Source organism: Carcharodon carcharias, chromosome 10 (genome assembly GCF_017639515.1).
Source record: "Carcharodon carcharias isolate sCarCar2 chromosome 10, sCarCar2.pri, whole genome shotgun sequence".
Classification (NCBI taxonomy): Eukaryota; Metazoa; Chordata; class Chondrichthyes; order Lamniformes; family Lamnidae; genus Carcharodon; species Carcharodon carcharias.
The window spans coordinates 99,188,358-99,210,687 of NC_054476.1; the positions used below are offsets into that span (position 1 = coordinate 99,188,358).

The 22,330-nt window shown below is 63.2% G+C and overlaps 1 protein-coding gene across 3 annotated transcripts in view; it reads left to right on the top strand.

The window, feature by feature from the left end:
• mybpc3 (myosin binding protein C3) overlaps window positions 1-22,330 on the top strand; it is a 1,308,988-nt gene that overhangs the window by 439,755 nt on the left and 846,903 nt on the right. For all 3 annotated transcript variants that reach the window (XM_041197987.1, XM_041197986.1, XM_041197988.1), the window contains one exon: window positions 1,464-1,652. In XM_041197987.1, coding sequence (XP_041053921.1) covers window positions 1,464-1,652 — 189 coding nt within the window. The remainder of the gene's footprint in view (window positions 1-1,463; window positions 1,653-22,330) is intronic.

Sequence of the window (22,330 nt, forward strand, 5' to 3'; positions counted from 1 at the left end):
CCCCGTCTCTCTATCTCTCCCCATCTCTCTATCTCTCTCTCCCCATCTCTCTCTCTCTCCCCGTCTTTCTCGCTCTCTCCCCGTCTCTCTCTCTCTCCCCGTCTCTCTCTCTCTCCCCGTCTCTCTCTCTCTCCCCGTCTCTCTCTCTCTCCCTGTCTCTCTCTCTCTCTCCCCGTCTCTCTAACTCTCCCCATCTCTCTCTCTCTCCCCGTCTCTCTCTCTTTCCCCATCTCTCTCTCTCCCCGTCTTTCTCTCTCTCTCCTCGTCTCTCTCTCTCTCCCCGTCTCTCTCTCTCCCCGTCTCTCTCTCTCTCTCCCCGTCTCTCTCTCTCTCCCCGTCTCTCTCTCTCCCCGTCTCTCTCTCTCTCCCCGTCTCTCTCTCTCCCCGTCTCTCTCTCTCTCCCCGTCTCTCTCTATCTCCCCGTCTCTCTCTCTCTCCCCGTCTCTCTCTCTCTCCCCGTCTCTCTCTCTCTCTCCCCGTCTCTCTCTATCTCCCTGTCTCTCTCCCCGTCTCTCTGTCTTTCTCCTTGTCTCTCTCTCTCTCTCTCCCCATCTCTCTCTCTCTCCCCGTCTCTCTCTCTCTCCCCGTCTCTCTCTCTCCCCGTCTCTCTCTCTCTCCCCGTCTCTCTCTCTCTCTCCCCGTCTCTCTCTATCTCCCCGTCTCTCTGTCTTTCTCCTTGTCTCTCTCTCTCTCTCTCTCCCCGTCTCTCTCTCCCCGTCTCTCTCTCTCTCTCCGTCTCTCTCTCACTCCCGTCTCTGTCTCTCTCGTCCCATCTCTGTCTCTCTCTCCCCGTCTCTCTATCTCTCCCCGTCTCTTTATCTCTCCCCGTCTCTCTCTCTCTCCCCGTCTCTCTCTCTCCCCCGTCTCTCTCTATCTCCCCATCTCTCTCCCCATCTCGCTGTCTTTCTCCTTGTCTCTCTCTCTCTCTCTCCCCGTCTCTCTCTCTCGCTCCCCGTCTCTCTCCCCGTCTCTCTCTCTCTCCCCGTCTCTCTCACTCTCTCACCGTCTCTCTCGCTCTCTCCCCATCTCTCTCTCTCTCTCCCCGTCTCTCTCTCGCTCCCCATCTCTCTCTCTCTCCCCGTCTCTCTCTCTCTCCCCGTCTCTCTCTCTCTCTCCCCGTCTCTCTCTCTCACTCCCCGTCATCTCTCTCTCCCCGTCACTCTCTCTCTCCCCGTCACTCTCTCTCTCTCCATCTTTCTCTCTCTCCCCGTCTCTCTCTTTCTCCCCATCTTTCTCTCTCTCCCCGTCTCTCTCTCTCTCCCCATCTCGCTCTCTCTCCCCGTCTCTCTCTCTCCATCTCTCTATCTCTTTCACTTTCTCCCTCTCTCTCTCTCTCTCTGTCTCCATCTGTCCACTACCTGTCTCTCTCCCTGTCTCTCTCTCTCTCTCATTCTCTCTCTCCATCTCTCCCCTGTCTCGCACTGTCCCTATCTCTCTCTCCCTCTCTCTCTCTCTTTCTCCAGGATATGTTCTGGAAAGGAAGAAGAAGAAGAGTTATCGGTGGATGAGGTTGAACTTTGACCTCTGGAAGGAGACGACATATGAGGCCAAGCGAATGATTGAGGGTGTTGTCTATGAGATGAGAGTCTATGCTGTCAACTCCATTGGCATGTCCCGGCACAGCTCTGCTTCCAAACCATTTGTACCAATAGGTGAGTGTGACCATGGGGGTGAGAGCATGAAAGAGGTCTGAGACCCCAGGGACTGGGAGCAGGAGAGGGGTCCAAGACCCGGTAACTGGGAGCAGGAGAGCAGTTCGAGACACAAGAGACTGGAAACAAGAGAGAGGTCCGAAACCCCAGGGACTGGAAGCAGGAGAGGGGACCGAGAATCCAGGGACTGGGAGCAGGCGAGTGGTCTGAGACCCAGGGACTACGAGCAGGAGAGGTGTCCAAGACACCAGGGATGGGGAACTGGAGAGGGATTTGAGACCCCAGGGACTTGGAGCAGGAGAGGGTTCTGAGACCCCAGGGACTAGGAGCAGGAGAGGGGACCGAGACCCCAGGGACTGGGAGCAGGAGAGGGGTCCGAGACCCCAGGGACTGGAAACAGGAGAGGTGTCCGAGACCCCAGGGACTGGGAGCAGGAGAAGTGTCTGAGACCCGGTCACTGGGAGCAGGAGAGGGGCCTGAAACCCCAGGGACAGGGAGCAGTTAAAGGGTCTGAGACCCCAGTGACTGGGAGCAAGAGATAGTTCTGAGACCCCAGGGACTGGCAGGAGGAGAGGGGTCTGAGGCCCAGTGACGGGGAGCAGGAGATGGGTCCGAGACTCCAGCGACTGGTAGCAGGAGAGGGGCCCGAGAACCCAGGGACTGGGAGTCGGGGAGGGGTCCGAGACGCGGGAACTGGGTACAGGAACGGGGTCTGAGACCCCAGGGACTGGGAGCAGGAGACGGGTCTGAGACCCAAGAGACTAGAAGCGGGAGAGGAGTCCGAGACCCCAGTGACTGGGAGCTGTAGGGGGGCCTGAGACCCGGGAATGGGGAGAAGGATAGGGGTCTGAGACCCCAGATACTGGAAGCAGGAGAGGGGCCCGAGACACCAGGGACTGGCAACAGGAGAGAGGACCTAGACCCCAGAGACTGTGAGCGGGAGAGGGGTCTGAGAACTCAGGGACTGGGAGCAGGAGAAGTGTCCGAGACCCGGTGGCAGGCAGCAGAAGGGGGATCCGAGACCCCACAGATTGGGAACAGGAGAGGGGTCTGAGACCCAAGAGCCTGGGAGCAGGAGAGGGGTCTGCGACCCCAGGGACTGGGAGCAGGATAGGTGTCCGAGACCCCAGGGACTTGGAGTAGGAGGAGGGTTGTGAGACCCCAGGGACTGTGGGCAGGATAGGTGTCCAAAACCCCAGGGACTTGGAGTAGGAGAGGGTTGTGAGACCCCCGGGGCTGGTAGCAGGAGAGGGATCCGAGAGCCCAAGGAGTGGGAGCAGGGGAGTGGTCCGAGTGCCCAGGGACTTGGAGCAGGAGAGGGATCTGAGACCCCAGGGACTGGGGGCATGAGAGAGGTTCAAGTCCCCAGGGACTGGGAACAGGAGAAGGGTCTGAGACCTGGTGACTGGGAGCAGGAGAGGGGCCTGAAACCCCAGGGACTGGGAGCAAGAGAAAGTTCTGAGACTCCAGGGACCGGGAGCAGGAGAGGAAACCGAGAGCCGGTGGCGGGCAGCAGAAGAGGAGTCCGAGACCCCATGGACTGGGAGCAGTGGAGGGCTCTGAGACCCAAGAGACTGGGAGCAGGAGAGGGGTCTGAGACCCCAAGGACAGGGAGCAGGAGAGAGGTCCAAGACCCCAGGGACTGGGAGCTGGAGACGAGTCTGAGACCCCAGGGACTGGGAGCAGGAGAAGGGTCCGAGACCCCAGGGACTGACAGCAGGGCAGGGTTCCGAGACCCGTGGACTGGGAGCAGGAGATGTGTCCGAGATTCCAGGGACTGGGAGCTGCAGAGGGGCCTGAGTCCTGGGGACGGGGAGAAGGATAGGGGTCCGAGACCCCAGGGACTTGGAGTAGGAGAGGGTTGTGAGACCCCTAGCAGGGGTCTCAGACCCCAGGGACTGGGAGCAGGAGAGGGGTCCAAGACCCGGTGGCGGGCAGCAGAAGGGGGGTCCGAGACCCCACGTACTGGGAACAGGAGAGGGGTCTGAGACCCCAAGGACTGGGAGCAGGAGAGGGGTCTGAGACCCCAGGGACTGGCAGCAGGGGAGTGGTCCGAGTGCGCAGGGGCTTGGAGCAGGAGAGGGATCTGAGACCCCAGGGACTGGGGGCAGTAGGGGGGCCTGAGACCCGGGGACTGGGAGAAGGATAGGGGTCCGAGACACCAGATACTGGAAGTAGGAGAGGGGCCCGAGACACCAGGGACTGGCAACAGGAGAGGGGACCTAGACCCCAGGGACTGGGAGCAGGAGAGTGGTCTGAGACCCGGTGACTGCAAGCAGGAGAGGGGTCTGAGACCTCAGGGACTGGGAGCAGGAGAGGGGTCCGAGACCAGGTGGCAGGCAGCAGAAGAGGGGTCCGAGACCCCACGGACTGGGAGCAGGGGAGGGCTCTGAGACCCAAGAGACTGGGAGCAGGATAGTTGTCTGAGACCCCAGGGACTTGGAGCAGGAGAGCGTTCTGAGGCCCGAGGGACTAGTAGCAGGAGAGGTGTCTGAGATCCCAAGGACTGGGAGCAGGAGAGGGGTCGAAGACCCCAGGGACTGGGCGCAGGAGAGGAGCCTGAGATCCCAAAAACTGGGAGCAGGAGAGTGGTCTGAGACCCCAGGGACTGTGAGCAGGATAGGGTTCTGAGACCCCAAGGACTGGGAGCAGGAGAGTGGTCCGAGACCCTGGGGACCAGGAACAGGAGAGTAGTCCAAGACACCCGGGACGGAGAGCAGGAAAGGGGTCTGAGTCCCCAGGGACTGGGAGCAGGAGAGAGCTACGAGACCCCAGGAACCGGAAACTGGAGAGAGATCTGAGACCCTAGGGACTTGGAGCAGGAGAGGGTTCTGAGACCCGAGGGACTAGTAGCAGGAGAGGTGTCCGAGATCCCAAGGACTGGGAGCAGGAGAGGAGTCTGAGATCCCAAATACTGGGAGCAGGAGAGTGGTCTGAGACCCCAGGGACTGTGAGCAGGAGAGGGGTCTGAGACCCCAGGGACTGGGAGCAGGAGAGTGGTCCGAGACCCTGGGGACCAGGAGCAGGAGAGTGGTCCAAGACACCCGGGATGGGGAGCAGGAAAGGGGTCTGAGTCCCCAGGGACTGGGAGCAGGAGAGAGCTCCGAGACCCCAGGGACCGGGAACTGGAGAGAGATCTGAGACCCCAGGGACTGGGAGCAGTAGGGGGGCCTGATACTCGGGGACTGGGAGAATGATAGGGGTCCAAGACCCCAGATACTGGAAGCAGGAGAGGGGCCCGAGCCACCAGGGCCTGGCAGCAGGAGAGTGGTCTGAGACCCGGTGACTGCAAGCAGGAGAGGGGCCTGAAACTCCAGGTAATGTGAGCTGGCGAGGGGTCTGAGACCTCAGGGGCTGGGAGCAGGAGAGGAGTCCAAGACCCCGGTGACTTGCAGCAGGAGAGGAGACTGAGAACCCAGGGACTGGGAGCAGGATAGGGGTCTGAGACCCCAAGGACTGGGAGCAGGAGAGTGGTCCAAGACCCCAGGGACTGGGAGCAAGATAGGGGTCTGAGACCCTAAGGACTGGGAGCAGGAGAGGGGTCCGAGACCCCAGGGAATGGGAGCAGGAGCGGGATCCGAGCGGGGACTGGAAGCAGTAGAGGAGTCCGAGACCCAGGGACTGGGAGCAGGAGATGTGTCCGAGACCCCAGGGACTGGCAGCAGGGGAGGGGCCTGAGACACCTGGGACTGGGAGCAGGAGAGGATTCTGAGACCCCAGGGACTCGGAGTAGGATATGGGTCTGAGACCCCAAGGACTGGGAGCAGGAGAGTGGTCCAAGACACCAGGGACTGGGAGCACGATAGGGGTCTGAGACCCCAAGGACTAGGGGCAGGAGAGAGGTCTGAGACCCCAAGGACTGGGAGCATGAGAGGGGTCCGAGACCCCAGGGACTGGGAGCAGGAGAGGGATCCAAAAGCCCAGGGACTGGGAGCAGGACAAGGGTCCGAGACCCCAGGGATTGGGAGAAGGAGTGGGTCCGAGAACCCATTGACTGGGAGCGGGAGCAGGAGAGTTAAACGAGACCCCAGAGACTAGGAGCAGAAGAGGGGTTTGAGACCCAAGAGACTGGGAGCAGGAGAGGGATCCGAGCGGGGACTGGGAGCAGTAGAGGAGTCCGAGACCCAGGGACTGGGAGCAGGAGAAGGGACCGAGACCCCAGGGATTGGGAGAAGGAGAGGGGTCCGGGACCCCAGGGACTGGGAGCAGGCAACATGTCCGAGACCCCAGAGACCGGGAGGAGCAGAGGGCTCCGAGACCCGGGGACTGGGAGCAGGAGAGTGGTCAAAGACCCAAGGGTCAGGGAGCAGGAGAAGGGTCCGAGACCCTGGGGACCAGGAGCAGGACAGTGGTCCAAGACACCCGGGACAGGGAGCAGGAAAGGGGTCTGAGACCCCAGGGACTGGGAGCAGGAGAGGGCTCCGCGACCCCAGGGTCTGGGAACTGGAGAGAGATCTGAGACCCCAGGGACGGAGAGCAGGTGAGTGGTCTGAGACTCCAGGGATTGGGAAGAGGAGAGGGTTCCGAGACCCCTGCGACTGGGAGCAGGAGAGGGTTCTGAGACCCGGTGACTGGCAGCACAGAGGGGTCCGAGACCCTAGGGAAAGGGACCAGGGGAATGTTCTGAGACCTGAGGAATTTGGAGCAGGAGAGGGGTCCGAGAGCCCAGGGAGCGTGAGCAAGAGAGTTACCCGCGACCCCAGAGACTGGGAGCAGGACAGGGGTCTGAGACCCAAGAGACTGGAAGCAGCAGAGGTGTCCGAGACCCTAGGGACTGGGAGCAGGAGAAGGGTCCGAGACCCCAGGGACTGACAGCAGGGCAGGGTTCCGGGAACCGTGGACTGGGAGCAGGAGATGTGTCCAAGATCCCAGGGACTGGGAGCTGTAGAGGGGCCTGAGACCTGGGGACGAGGAGAAGGACAGGGGTCCGAGACCGAAGGGACTTGGAGTAGGAGAGGGTTGTGAGACCCCTAGCAGGGGTCTCAGACCCCAGGGACTGGGAGCAGGAGAGGGGTCCAAGACCCGGTGGCGGGCAGCAAAAGGGGGGTCCGAGACCCCACGTACTGGGAACAAGAGAGGGGTCTGAGACCCCAAGATCTGGGAGCAGGACTGGGGTCTGAGACCCAGGGACTGGGAGCAGGGGAGTGGTCCGAGTGCCCAGGGGCTTGGAGCAGGAGAGGGATCTGAGACCCCAGGGACTGGGAGCAGGAGTGGGATCCGAGGGGGAACTGGGAGCAGGAGATGTGTCCGAGACCCCAGGGTCTGGGAGCTGGAGAGGGGTCTGAGACCCCAGGGACTGGGAGCAGGAGATGTGTCCGAGACCCCAGGGACCGGGAGCTGGAGAGGAACCGGAGACCCCAGGGACTGGGAGCAGGAGAGGAGTCTGAGACCCCAGGGAGTGGGAACAGGAGAGGGTTCTGAGACCCCAGGGACTTGGAGCAGGAGAGGGTTCTGAGACCCCAGGGACTGGGAGCAGGAGAGGAGTCTGAGACCCCAGGGACTGGGAACAGGAGAGGGGTCTGAGACCCCAGGGACTTGGAGCAGGAGAGGGTGCTGAGACCCCAGGGACTAGTAGCAGGAGAGGGGTCCAAGACCCCAGGGACTGGGAGCAGGAGAGGAGTCTGAGACCCCAGGGACTGGAAGCAGGAGAGGGGTCCGAGACCCCAGGGACTGGGCGCAGGAGAGTGGTCTGAGAAACCAGGGACTGGGAGCAGGAGAGTGGTCCAAGACACCCGAGATGGGGAGCAGGAAAGAGGTCTGAGTCCCCAGGGACTGGGAGCAGGAGAGGGCTCCGAGACCCCAGGGACCGGGAACTGGAGAGAGATCTGAGACCCCAGGGACTGGGAGCAGTAGGGGGGCCTGATACTCGGGGACTGGGAGAATGATAGGGGTCCGAGACCCCAGATACTGGAAGCAGGAGAGGGGCCCGAGCCACCAGGGCCTGGCAGCAGGAGAGTGGTCTGAGACCCGGTGACTGCAAGCAGGAGAGGGGCCTGAGACTCCAGGGAATGTGAGCTGGCGAGGGGTCTGAGACCTCAGGGACTGGGAGCAGGAGAGGGGTCCGAGACCCCAAGGACTGGGAGCAGGAAAGTGGTCTGAGACCCCAGGGACTTGGAACAGGAGAGGGTGCTGAGACCCCAGGGACTAGTAGCAGGAGAGGGGTCCAAGACCCCAGGGACTGGGAGCAGGAGAGGAGTCGGAGACCCCAGGGACTGGAAGCAGGAGAGGGGTCCGAGACCCCAGGGACTGGGCGCAGGAGAGTGGTCCGAGACCCCAGGGACTGGGAGCAGGAGTGGGATCCGAGCGGGGACTGGAAGCAGTAGAGGAGTCCGTGACCCAGGGCCCGGGAGCAGGACAAGGGTCCGAGACCCCAGGGATTGGGAGAAGGAGAGGGGTCCGGGACCCCAGGGACTGGGAGCAGGCAACATGTCCGAGACCCCAGAGATCGGGTGGAGCATAGGGCTCCGAGACCCGGGGACTGGGAGCAGGAGATTGGTCAAAGACCCAAGGGTCAGGGAGCAGGAGAAGGGTCCGAGACCCTGGGGACCAGGAGCAGGACAGTGGTCCAAGACACCCGGGACAGGGAACAGGAAAGGGGTCTGAGACCCCAGGGACTGGGAGCAGGAGAGGGCTCCGCAACCCCAGGGTCTGGGAACTGGAGAGAGATCTGAGACCCCAGGGACGGAGAGCAGGTGAGTGGTCCGAGACTCCAGGGATTGGGAAGAGGAGAGGGTTCCGAGACCCCTGCGACTGGGAGCAGGAGAGGGTTCTGAGACCCGGTGACTGGCAGCACAGAGGGGTCCGAGACCCTAGGGAAAGGGACCAGGGGAATGTTCTGAGACCTGAGGAACTTGGACCAGGAGAGGGGTCCGAGAGCCCAAGGAGCGTGAGCAAGAGAGTTACCTGAGACCCCAGAGACTGGGAGCAGGACAGGGGTCAGAGACCCAAGAGACTGGAAGCAGCAGAGGTGTCCGAGACCCCAGGGACTGGGAGCAGGAGAAGGGTCCGAGACCCCAGGGACTGACAGCAGGGCAGGGTTCCGAGAACCGTGGACTGGGAGCAGGAGATGTGTCCAAGATCCCAGGGACTGGGAGCTGTAGAGGGGCCTGAGACCTGGGGACGAGGAGAAGGACAGGGGTCCGAGACCGAAGGGACTTGGAGTAGGAGAGGGTTGTGAGACCCCTAGCAGGGGTCTCAGACCCCAGGGACTGGGAGCAGGAGAGGGGTCCAAGACCCGGTGGCGGGCAGCAAAAGGGGGGTCCGAGACCCCACGTACTGGGAACAGGAGAGGGGTCTGAGACCCCAAGATCTGGGAGCAGGACTGGGGTCTGAGACCCAGGGACTGGGAGCAGGGGAGTGGTCCGAGTGCCCAGGGGCTTGGAGCAGGAGAGGAATCTGAGACCCCAGGGACTGGGAGCAGGAGTGGGATCTGAGGGGGAACTGGGAGCAGGAGATGTGTCCGAGACCCCAGGGTCTGGGAGCTGGAGAGGGGTCTGAGACCCCAGGGACTGGGAGCAGGAGATGTGTCCGAGACCCCAGGGACCGGGAGCTGGAGAGGAACCGGAGACCCCAGGGACTGGGAGCAGGAGAGGAGTCTGAGACCCCAGGGACTGGGAACAGGAGAGGGTTCTGAGACCCCAGGGACTAGTAGCAGGAGAGGGGTCCAAGACCCCAGGGACTGGGAGCAGGAGAGGAGTCTGAGACCCCAGGGAATGGAAGCAGGAGAGGGGTCCGAGACCCCAGGGACTGGGCGCAGGAGAGTGGTCTGAGAAACCAGGGACTGGGAGCAGGAGAGTGGTCCAAGACACCCGAGATGGGGAGCAGGAAAGAGGTCTGAGTCCCCAGGGACTGGGAGCAGGAGAGGGCTCCGAGACCCCAGGGACCGGGAACTGGAGAGAGATCTGAGACCCCAGGGACTGGGAGCAGTAGGGGGGCCTGATACTCGGGGACTGGGAGAATGATAGGGGTCCGAGACCCCAGATACTGGAAGCAGGAGAGGGGCCCGAGACACCAGGGCCTGGCAGCAGGAGAGTGGTCTGAGACCCGGTGACTGCAAGCAGGAGAGGGGCCTGAGACTGCAGGGAATGTGAGCTGGCGAGGGGTCTGAGACCTCAGGGACTGGGAGCAGGAGAGGGGTCCGTGACCCGGTGGCGGGCAGCAGAAGAGGGGTCCGAGACCCCAAGGACTGGGAGCAGGAGAGGGGTCTGAGACCCCGGTGACTTGCAGCAGGAGAGGAGACTGAGAACCCGGGGACTGGGAGCAGGATAGGGGTCTGAGACCCCGGTGACTTGCAGCAGGAGAGGAGACTGAGACCCCAAGGACTGGGAGCAGGAGAGTGGTCCAAGACCCCAGGGACTGGGAGCAGGATAGGGGTCTGAGACCCTAAGGACTGGGAGCAGGAGATGTGTCCGAGACGCCAGGGACTGGCAGCAGGGGAGGGGCCCAAGACCCCAGGGACTGGGAACATGAGAGGGGTCCGTGACCCCAGGGACTGGAAGCAGGAGAGGGGTCCGAGACCCCAGGGACTGGGCGCAGGAGAGTGGTCTGAGAAACCAGGGACTGGGAGCAGGATTGGGTTCTGAGACCCCAAGGACTAGGAGCAGGAGAGTGGTCCAAGACCCCAGGGACTGGCAGCAGGGGAGGGCCCAAGACACCAGGGACTGGGAGCAGGTGTGGGGTCCCAGACCCCAGGGACTTGGAGCAGGAGAGGAGTCTGAGACCCCAGGGACTCGGAGTAGGATATGGGTCTGAGACCCCAAGGACTGGGAGCAGGAGAGTGGTCCAAGGCACCAGGGACTGGCAGCACGATAGGGGTCTGAGACCCCAAGGACTAGGGGCAGGAGAGAGGTCTGAGACCCCAAGGACTGGGAGCATGAGAGGGGTCCGAGACCCCAGGGACTGGGAGCAGGAGAGGGATCCAAAAGCCCAGGGACTGGGAGCAGGACAAGGGTCCGAGACCCCAGGGATTGGGAGAAGGAGAGGGGTCCGAGAACCCATTGACTGGGAGCAGGAGAGGTGTCTGAGACCCCAGTGACCGGGAGGAGCAGAGGGCTCCGTGACCCGGGGACTGGGAGCAGGAGAAGGGTCCGAGACCCTGGGGACCGTGAGCAGGAGAGGGCTCCGGGACCCCAGGGACTGGGAACTGGACAGAGATCTGAGACCCCAGGGACGGGCAGCAGGTGAGTGGTCCGAGACTCCAGGGATTGGGAAGTGGAGAGGTTGTCCGAGACACCTGGGACCAGGAGCAGGAGAGTTACACGAGACCCCAGAGACTGGGAGCAGAAGAGGGGTTTGAGACCCAAGAGACTGGGAGCAGGAGAGGGATCCGAGCGGGGACTGGGAGCAGTAGAGGAGTCCGAGACCCAGGGACTGGGAGCAGGAGAAGGGTCTGAGACCCCAGGGACTGGCAGCAGGGGAGGGTTCCGAGAACCCAGGGACTGGGAGCAGGACAAGGGTCCGAGACCCCAGGGATTGGGAGCAGGCGAGGTATCCGAGACGTCAGTGACCGGTAGGAGCAGAGGGCTCCGAGACCTGGAGACTGCGAGCAGGACAGTGGTCCAAGACACCCGGGACAGGGAGCAGGAAAGGGGTCTGAGACCCCAGGGACTGGGAGCAGGAGTGGGATCCGAGGGGGAACTAGGAGCAGGAGATGTGACCGAGACCCCAGGGACTGGGAGTAGGAGAGGGGTCCAAAACCCGGCAGCGGGCAGCAGAAGGGGGGTCCGAGACCACACGTACTGGGAACAGGAGAGGGGTCTGAGACCCCAGGGACTGGGAACAGGAGAGGTGTCCGTGACCCCAGGGACTGGAAGCAGGAGAGGGGTCCGAGACCCCAGGGACTGGGCGCAGGAGAAGGGCCTGAGACCCGGTGACTGGGAGCAGGAGAGGGGCCTGAAACGCCAGGGACTGGGAGCAAGAGAAAGTTCTGAGACCCCAGGGACTGGGAGCAGGAGTGGGATCCGAGGGGGAACTAGGAGCAGGAGATGTGTCCGAGACCCCAGGGACTGGGAGCAGGAGAGGAATCTGAGACCCCAGGTACTGGGAGCAGTAGGGGGGCCTGAGACCTGGGGATTGGGAGAAGGATAGGTGTCCGAGACCCCAGATACTGGAAGCAGGAGAGGGGCCCGAGACACCAGGGACTGGCAGCAGGAGAGAGGACCTAGACCCCAGGGACTGGGAGCAGGAGAGTGGTCTGAGACCCGGTGACTTCAAGTAGGAGAGGGGCCCGAGACACCAGGGACTGGGAGCTGGAGAGAGGTCTGAGTCCTCAGGGACTGTGAGCAGGAGAAGGGTCCGAGACCCGGTGGCGGGCAGCAGAAGAGGGGTCCGAGACCCCACGGACTGGGAGCAGGGGAGGGCTCTGAGACCCAAGAGACTGGGAGCAGGAGAGGGGTCTGAGACCCCAGGGACTTGGAACAGGAGAGGATTCTGAGACCCCAGGGACTAGTAGCAGGAGAGGGGTCCAAGACCCCAGGGACTGGAAGCAGGAGAGGAGTCTGAGACCCCAGGGACTGGGAACAGGAGAGGTGTCCGTGACCCCAGGGACTGGAAGCAGGAGAGGGGTCCGAGACCCCAGGGACTGGGCGCAGGAGAGTGGTCTGAGAAACCAGGGACTGGGAGCAGGATTGGTTTCTGAGACCCCAAGGACTGGGAGCAGGAGAGTGGTCTGAGAAACCAGGGACTGGGAGCAGGATAGGGTTCTGAGACCCCAAGGACTGGGAGCAGGAGAGTGGTCAAAGACCCTAGGGGCAGGGAGCAGGAGAAGGGTCCGAGACCCTGGGGACCAGGAGCAGGAGAGTGGTCCAAGACACCCGGGACGGGGAGCAGGAAAGGGGTCTGAGACCCCAGAGACTGGGAGCAGGAGAGGACTCCGAGACCCCAGGGACCGGGAACTGGAGAGAGATCTGAGACCCCAGGGACTGGGAGCAGTAGGGGGGCCTGATACTCGGGGACTGGGAGAATGATAGGGGTCCGAGACACCAGATACTGGAAGCAGGAGAGGGGCCCGAGCCACCAGGGCCTGGCAGCAGGAGAGTGGTCTGAGACCCGATGACTGCAAGCAGGAGAGGGGCCTGAGACTGCAGGGAATGTGAGCTGGCGAGGGGTCTGAGACCTCAGGGACTGGGAGCAGGAGAGGGGTCCGTAACGCGGTGGCGGGCAGCAGAAGAGGGGTCCGAGACCCCAAGGACTGGGAGCAGGAGAGGAGTCCAAGACCCCGGTGACTTGCAGCAGGAGAGGAGACTGAGAACCCAGGGACTGGGAGCAGGATAGGGGTCTGAGATCCCAAGGACTGGGAGCAGGAGAGTGGTCCAAGACCCCAGGGACTGGGAGCAGGAGCGGGATCCGAGCGGGGACTGTGAGCAGTAGAGGAGTCCGAGACCCAGGGACTGGGAGCAGGAGAAGGGTCCGAGACCCCAGGGACTGGCAGCAGGGGAGGGGCCCGAGACCCCAGGGACTGGGAACAGGAGAGGGGTCCGTGACCCCAGGGACTGGCAGCAGGAGAGGGGTCCGAGACCCCAGGGACTGGGCGCAGGAGAGTGGTCTGAGAAACCAGGGACTGGGAGCAGGATTGGGTTCTGAGACCCCAAGGACTGGGAGCAGGAGAGTGGTCCAAGGCACCAGGGACTGGCAGCACGATAGGGGTCTGAGACCCCAAGGACTAGGGGCATGAGAGGGGTCCGAGACCCCAGGGACTGGGAGCAGGACAAGGGTCCGAGACCCCAGGGATTGGGAGAAGGAGAGGGGTCCGAGAACCCATTGACTGGGAGCAGGAGAGGTGTCTGAGACCCCAGTGACCGGGAGGAGCAGAGGGCTCCGTGACCCGGGGACTGGGAGCAGGAGAAGGGTCCGAGACCCTGGGGACCGTGAGCAGGAGAGGGCTCCGGGACCCCAGGGACTGGGAACTGGACAGAGATCTGAGACCCCAGGGACGGGCAGCAGGTGAGTGGACCGAGACTCCAGGGATTGGGAAGTGGAGAGGTTGTCCGAGACACCTGGGACCAGGAGCAGGAGAGTTACACGAGACCCCAGAGACTGGGAGCAGAAGAGGGGTTTGAGACCCAAGAGACTGGGAGCAGGAGAGGGATCCGAGCGGGGACTGGGAGCAGTAGAGGAGTCCGAGACCCAGGGACTGGGAGCAGGAGAAGGGTCTGAGACCCCAGGGACTGGCAGCAGGGGAGGGTTCCGAGAACCCAGGGACCGGGAGTTGGACAAGGGTCCGAGACCCCAGGGATTGGGAGCAGGCGAGGTGTCTGAGACGTCTGTGACCGGTAGGAGCAGAGGGCTCTGAGACCTGGAGACTGCGAGCAGGACAGTGGTCCAAGACACCCGGGACAGGGAGCAGGAAAGGGGTCTGAGACCCCAGGGACTGGGAGCAGGAGAGGGCTCCGAGGCTCCAGGGATTGGGAAGAGGAGAGGGTTCCGAGACCCCTCTGACTGGGAGCAGGAGAGGGGTCTGAGACCCGGTGACTGGCAGCACAGAGGGGTCCGAGACCCTAGGGAAAGGGACCAGGGGAATGTTCTGAGACCTGAGGGACTGGGAGCAGGAGAGGGGTCTGAGACCCCAGGGACTGGGAACAGGAGAGGTGTCCGTGACCCCAGGGACTGGAAGCAGGAGAGGGGTCCGAGACCCCAGGGACTGGGCGCAGGAGAGTGGTCTGAGAAACCAGGGACTGGGAGCAGGATTGGTTTCTGAGACCCCAAGGACTGGGAGCAGGAGAGTGGTCTGAGAAACCAGGGACTGGGAGCAGGATAGGGTTCTGAGACCCCAAGGACTGGGAGCAGGAGAGTGGTCAAAGACCCTAGGGGCAGGGAGCAGGAGAAGGGTCCGAGACCCTGGGGACCAGGAGCAGGAGAGTGGTCCAAGACACCCGGGACGAGGAGCAGGAAAGGGGTCTGAGACCCCAGAGACTGGGAGCAGGAGAGGACTCCGAGACCCCAGGGACCGGGAACTGGAGAGAGATCTGAGACCCCAGGGACTGGGAGCAGTAGGGGGGCCTGATACTCGGGGACTGGGAGAATGATAGGGGTCCGAGACACCAGATACTGGAAGCAGGAGAGGGGCCCGAGCCACCAGGGCCTGGCAGCAGGAGAGTGGTCTGAGACCCGGTGACTGCAAGCAGGAGAGGGGCCTGAGACTGCAGGGAATGTGAGCTGGCGAGGGGTCTGAGACCTCAGGGACTGGGAGCAGGAGAGGGGTCCGTGACGCGGTGGCGGGCAGCAGAAGAGGGGTCCGAGACCCCAAGGACTGGGAGCAGGAGAGGAGTCCAAGACCCCGGTGACTTGCAGCAGGAGAGGAGACTGAGAACCCAGGGACTGGGAGCAGGATAGGGGTCTGAGATCCCAAGGACTGGGAGCAGGAGAGTGGTCCAAGACCCCAGGGACTGGGAGCAGGAGCGGGATCCGAGCGGGGACTGTGAGCAGTAGAGGAGTCCGAGACCCAGGGACTGGGAGCAGGAGAAGGGTCCGAGACCCCAGGGACTGGCAGCAGGGGAGGGGCCCGAGACCCCAGGGACTGGGAACAGGAGAGGGGTCCGTGACCCCAGGGACTGGAAGCAGGAGAGGGGTCCGAGACCCCAGGGACTGGGCGCAGGAGAGTGGTCTGAGAAACCAGGGACTGGGAGCAGGATTGGGTTCTGAGACCCCAAGGACTGGGAGCAGGAGAGTGGTCCAAGGCACCAGGGACTGGCAGCACGATAGGGGTCTGAGACCCCAAGGACTAGGGGCATGAGAGGGGTCCGAGACCCCAGGGACTGGGAGCAGGACAAGGGTCCGAGACCCCAGGGATTGGGAGAAGGAGAGGGGTCCGAGAACCCATTGACTGGGAGCAGGAGAGGTGTCTGAGACCCCAGTGACCGGGAGGAGCAGAGGGCTCCGTGACCCGGGGACTGGGAGCAGGAGAAGGGTCCGAGACCCTGGGGACCGTGAGCAGGAGAGGGCTCCGGGACCCCAGGGACTGGGAACTGGACAGAGATCTGAGACCCCAGGGACGGGCAGCAGGTGAGTGGACCGAGACTCCAGGGATTGGGAAGTGGAGAGGTTGTCCGAGACACCTGGGACCAGGAGCAGGAGAGTTACACGAGACCCCAGAGACTGGGAGCAGAAGAGGGGTTTGAGACCCAAGAGACTGGGAGCAGGAGAGGGATCCGAGCGGGGACTGGGAGCAGTAGAGGAGTCCGAGACCCAGGGACTGGGAGCAGGAGAAGGGTCTGAGACCCCAGGGACTGGCAGCAGGGGAGGGTTCCGAGAACCCAGGGACCGGGAGTTGGACAAGGGTCCGAGACCCCAGGGATTGGGAGCAGGCGAGGTGTCCGAGACGTCAGTGACCGGTAGGAGCAGAGGGCTCTGAGACCTGGAGACTGCGAGCAGGACAGTGGTCCAAGACACCCGGGACAGGGAGCAGGAAAGGGGTCTGAGACCCCAGGGACTGGGAGCAGGAGAGGGCTCCGAGGCTCCAGGGATTGGGAAGAGGAGAGGGTTCCGAGACCCCTCTGACTGGGAGCAGGAGAGGGGTCTGAGACCCGGTGACTGGCAGCACAGAGGGGTCCGAGACCCTAGGGAAAGGGACCAGGGGAATGTTCTGAGACCTGAGGGACTGGGAGCAGGAGAGGGGTCCGAGAGCCCAGGGAGCATGAGCAAGAGAGTTACCCGCGACCCCAGAGACTGGGAGCAGGACAGGGGTCTGAGACCCAAGAGACTGGAAGCAGCAGAGGGGTCCAAGACCCTAGGGACTGGGAGCAGGAGAAGGGTCCGAGACCCCAGGGACTGGGAGCTGTAGAGGGGCCTGAGACCTGGGGACGAGGAGAAGGACAGGGGTCCGAGACCGAAGGGACTTGGAGTAGGAGAGGGTTGTGAGACCCCGAGCAGGGGTCTCAGACCCCAGGGACTGGGAGTAGGAGAGGGGTCCAAAACCCGGTGGCGGGCAGCAAAAGAGGGGTCCGAGACCCCACGTACTGGGAACAGGAGAGGGGTCTGAGACCCCAGGGACTGGGGGCATGAGAGAGGTTCAAGTCCCCAGAGACTGGGAACAGGAGAAGGGTCTGAGACCCGGTGACTGGGAGCAGGAGAGGGGCCTGAAACGCCAGGGACTGGGAGCAAGAGAAAGTTCTGAGAACCCAGGGACTGGGAGCAGGAGATGTGTCCGAGACCCCAGGGACTGGGAGCTGGAGAGGAATCTGAGACCCCAGGTACTGGGAGCAGTAGGGGGGCCTGAGACCTGGGGACGGGGAGAAGGATAGGTGTCCGAGACCCCAGATACTGGAAGTAGGAGAGGGGCCCGAGATACCAGGGACTGGCAGCAGGAGAGAGGACCTAGACCCCAGGGACTGGGAGCAGGACAGTGGTCTGAGACCCGGTGACTTCAAGCAGGAGAGGGTCCTGAGACCCCAGGGACTGGGAGCTGGAGAGAGGTCTGAGTCCTCAGGGACTGTGAGCAGGAGAAGGGTCCGAGACCCGGTGGCGGGCAGCAGAAGAGGGGTCCAAGACCCCACGGACTGGGAGCAGGGGAGGGCTCTGAGACCCAGGAGACTGGGAGCAGGAGAGGGGTCTGAGACCCCAGGGACTTGGAGCAGGAGAGGATTCTGAGACCCCAGGGACTAGTAGCAGGAGAGGGGTCCAAGACCCCAGGGACTGGAAGCAGGAGAGGAGTCTGAGACCCCAGGGACTGGGAACAGGAGAGGTGTCCGTGACCCCAGGGACTGGAAGCAGGAGAGGGGTCCGAGACCCCAGGGACTGGGCGCAGGAGAGTGGTCTGAGAAACCAGGGACTGGGAGCAGGATTGGGTTCTGAGACCCCAAGGACTGGGAGCAGGAGAGTGGTCTGAGAAACCAGGGACTGGGAGCAGGATAGGGTTCTGAGACCCCAAGGACTGGGAGCAGGAGAGTGGTCAAAGACCCTAGGGGCAGGGAGCAGGAGAAGGGTCCGAGACCCTGGGGACCAGGAGCAGGAGAGTGGTCCAAGACACCCGGGACGGGGAGCAGGAAAGGGGTCTGAAACCGCAAGGACTGGGAGCAGGAGACAGGTTCAAGTCCCCAGAGACTGGGAACAGGAGAGGGGTCTGAGACCCCAGGGACTGGGAGCAGGAGATTTGTCCGAGACCCCAGGAACTGGGAGCTGGAGAGGGGTCTGAGACCCCAGGTACTCGGAGCAGTAGGGGGGCCTGAGACCTGGGGACTGGGAGAAGGATAGGTGTCCGTGACCCCAGATACTGGAAGTAGGAGAGGGGCCCGAGACACCAGGGACTGGCAACAGGAGAGGGGACATAGACCCCAGGAACTGGGAGCAGGAGAGTGGTCTGAGATCCGGTTGCTGCAAGCAGGAGAGGGGCCTGAGACCCCAGGGACTGGGAGCTGGAGAGGGGTCTGAGACCTCAGGGATTGGGAGCAGGAAAGGGGTCCGAGACCCGGTGGCGGGCAGCAGAAGAGGGGTCCGAGACCCCACGGACTGGGAGCAGGGGAGGGCACTGAGACCCAAGAGACTGGGAGCAGGATAGGTGTCCGAGACACCAGGGACTTGGAGCAGGAGAGGATTCTGAGACCCGAGGGACTAGTAGCAGGAGAGGTGTCCGAGATCCCAAGGACTGGGAGCAGGAGAGGGGTCGAAGACCCCAGGGACTGGGCGCAGGAGAGGAGTCTGAGATTCCAAGGATTGGGAGCAGGAGAGGGGTCTGAGACCCCAGGGACTGTGAGCAGGATCGGGTTCTGAGACCCCAAGGACAGGGAGCAGGAGAGGTGTCTTAGAAACCAGGGACTGGGAGCAGGATAGGGGTCCCAGACCCCAGGGACCAGGAGCAGGAGAATGGTCCAAGAAACCCATGACGGGGAGCAGGAAAGGGGTCTGACGCCCCAGGGACTGGGAGCAGGAGAGAGCTCAGAGACCCCAGGGACCGGGAACTGGAGAGAGATCTGAGACCCCAGGGACTGGGAGCAGTAGGGGGCCCTGATACTCGGGGACTGGGAGAATGATAGGGGTCCGAGACCCCAGATACTGGAAGCAGGAGAGGGGCCTGAGACACCATGGACTGGCAGCAGGAGAGAGGACCTAGACCACAGGGACAGGGAGCAGGAGAGTGGTCTGAGACCGCAGGGAATGTGAGCAGAAGACGGGTCCGAGACCCCAAACTGGGAGCAGGGGAGGAGTCCAAGACCCCAGTGACTTGCAGCAGGAGAGGAGTCTGAGACCCCAGGGACTGGGAGCAAGATAGGGGTCTGAGACCCCAAGGACTGGAAGCAGGAGAGTGGTCCAAGACCCCAGGGACTGGGAGCAGGAGAGGGGTCCGAGACGCCAGGGACTGGGAGCAGTAGAGGGATCCGAGCGGGGACTGGGAGCAGTAGAGGAGTCCGAGACCCAGGGACTGGGAGCAGGAGAAGGGTCCGAGACCCCAGGGACTGGGAGCAGGAGAGGGGTCCCAGACCCCAGGGACTGGGAGTAGGATAGGGGTCTGAGACCCCAAGGTCTGGGAGCAGGAGAGTGGTCCAAGACACCAGGGACTGGGAGCAAGATAGGGGTCTGAGACCCCAAGGACTAGGGGCAGGAGAGGCGTCTGAGACCCCAAGGACTGGGAGCATGAGAGGGGTCCGATACCCCAGGGACTGGGAGCAGGAGAGGGATCCAAAAATCCACGGACTGGGAGCAGGACAAGGGTCCGAGACCCCAGGGATTGGGAGAAGGAGAGGGGTCCGAGAACCCATTGACTGGGAGCAGGAGAGTGTCTGAGACCCCAGTGACCGGGAGGAGCAGAGGGCTCCGAGACCCGGGGACTGGGAGCAGGAGAAGGGTCCGAGACCCTGGGGACCGTGAGCAGGAGAGGGCTCCGGGACCCCAGGGACTGGGAACTGGACAGAGATCTGAGACCCCAGGGACGGAGAGCAGGTGAGTGGTCCGAGACTCCAGGGATTGGGAAGTGGAGAGGTTGTCCGAGACCCCTGGGAGCTGGAGCAGGAGAGTTACACGAGTCCCCAGAGACTGGGAGCAGAAGAGGGGTCTGAGACCCAAGAGACTGGGAGCAGGAGAGGGATCCGAGCGGGGACTGGGAGCAGTAGAGGAGTCCGAGACCCAGGGACTGGGAGCAGGAGAAAGATCCGAGGCCCCAGGGATTTGGAGAAGTAGAAGTGTCCGAGACCCCAGGGACTGGCAGCAGGGGAGGGTTCCGAGAACCCAGGGACTGGGAGCAGGACAAGGGTCCAAGACCCCAGGATTGGGAGAAGGAGAAGAGTCCGAGACCCCAGGGACTGGGAGCAGGCGAGGTGTCCGAGACGCCAGTGACCGGGAGGAGCAGAGGCCTCCGAGACCTGGAGACTGGGAGCAGGAGAGTGGTTCAAGACACCCGGGGAAAAGGAGCAGGAGAGGGTTCTGAGACCCCAGGGACTGGTAGCAGGAGAGGGGTCCAAGACAACAGGGACAGGGAGCAGGAGAGGGATCCGAGAACTCAGAAACTGGGAGCAGGAGAGGGGTCCGAGACCCCAGGGATTGGGAGAAGGAGAGGGGTCCGAGACCCCAGGGACTGGGAGCAGGCAACGTGTCCGAGACCCCCGAGACCGGGAGGAGCAGAGGGCTCCGAGACCCGGGGACTGTGAGCAGGAGAGTGGTCAAAGACCCTAGGGGCAGGGAGCAGGAGAAGGGTCCGAGATCCTGGGGACCAGGGGCAGGACAGTGGTCCACGACACACGGGACAGAGAGCTGGAAAGGGGTCTGAGACTCCAGGGGTCTCGAAGCCCTCTCCTGCTTCCAGTCCCAAGGACTGGGAACTGGAGAGAGATGTGAGACCCCAGGGATAGAGAGCAGGTTCGTGGTCCGAGACTCCAGGGATTGGGAAGAGGAGAGGGTTCCGAGACACCTGGGACTGGGAGCAGGAGAGGGGTCTGAGACCCGGTGACTGGAAGCACAGAGGGGTCTGAGACCCTAGGGAAAGGGACCAGGGGAATGTTCTGAGACCCAACGGACTGGGAGCAGGAGAGGGGTCCGAGAGCCCAGGGATTGGAAGTGGAGATGTTGTCTGAGACCCCTGGGAGCGGGAGCAGGAGAGTTACACGAGACCCCAGAGACTGGGAGCAGAAGAGGGGTCTGAGACCCAAGAGACTGGGAGCAGGAGAGGGATCCGAGCGGGGACTGGGAGCAGTAGAGGAGTCCGAGACCCAGGGACTGGAAGCAGGAGAAGGGTCTGAGACCCCGGGGACTGGCAGCAGGGGAGGGTTCCGAGAACCCAGGGACCGGGAGCAGGACAAGGGACCGATACCCCAGGGATTAGGAGAAGGAGAAGGGTCCGAGACCCCAGGGACTGGGAGCAGGCAAGGTGTCCGAGACCCCAGTGACCGGGAGGAGTAGTGGGCTCCGAGACCTGGAGACTGGGAGCAGGAGAGTGGTCAAAGACCCTAGGGACAGGGAGCAGGAGAAGGGTCCGAGACCCTGGGGACTAGGAGCAAGACAGTGGTCCAAGACACCCGGGACAGGGAGCAGGAAAGGGGTCTGAGACCCCAGTGACTGGGAGCAGGAGAGAGATCTGAGACCCCAGGGATGGAGAGCAGTTGAGTGGTCCGAGACTCCAGGGATTGGGAAGCGGAGAAGGGTCCGAGACCCCAGGGACTGACAGCAGGGCAGGGTTCCGAGACCCGTGGACTGGGAGCAGGAGATGTGTCCAAGATCCCAGGGACTGGGAGCTGTAGAGGGGCCTGAGAACTGGGGACGAGGAGAAGGAAAGGGGTCCGAGACCCCAGGGACATGGAGTAGGAGAGGGTTGTGAGACCCCTAGCAGGGGTCTCAGACCCCAGGGACTGGGAGCAGGAGAGGGGTCCAAGACCCGGTGGCGGGCAGCAGAAGGGGTGTTTGAGACCCCACGTACTGGGAACAGGAGAGGGGTCTGAGACCCCAGGGACTGGGAGCAGGGGAGTGGTCCGAGTGCCCAGGGGCTTGGAGCAGGAGAGGGATCTGAGACCCCAGGGACTGGGGGCATGAGGGAGGTTCAAGTCCCCAGAGACTGGGAACAGGAGAAGGGTCTGAGACCTGATGACTGGGAGCAGGAGAGGGGCCTGAAACGCCAGGCACTGGGAGCAAGAGAAAGTTCTGAGACCCAAGGGACTGAGTGCAGGAGGGGGGTCTGAGACCCCAGGGACCGGGAGCAGGAGTGGGATCCGAGGGGGAACTGGGAGCAAGAGATGTGTCCGAGACCCCAGGGTCTGGGAGCTGGAGAGGGGTCTGAGACCCCAGGGACTGGGAGCAGGAGATGTGTCCGAGACCCCAGGGACTGGGAGCTGGACAGGGTTCTGAGACCCCAGGGACTTGGAGCAGTAGGGGGGCCTGAGACCTGGGGACGGGGAGGATAGGGGTCCGAGACCCCAGATACTGGAAGTAGGAGAGGGGCCCGAGACACCAGGGACTGGCAACAGGAGAGAGGACCTACAATCCAGGGACTGGGAGCAGTAGAGTCATCTGAGACCCGGTGAATGCAAGCAGGAGAGGGGCCTGAGACCCCAGGGACTGGGAGCTGGAGATGGGTCTGGGACCTCAGGGACTGTGAGCAGGAGAATGGTCCGAGACCCGGTGGCGGGCAGCAGAAGAGGGGTCCGAGACCCCACGGACCGGGAGCATGGGAGGGCTCTGAGACCCAAGAGACTGGGAGCAGGAGAGGAGTCTGAGACCCCAGGAACTGGGAGCAGAAGAGGGTTCTGAGACCCCAGGGACTAGTA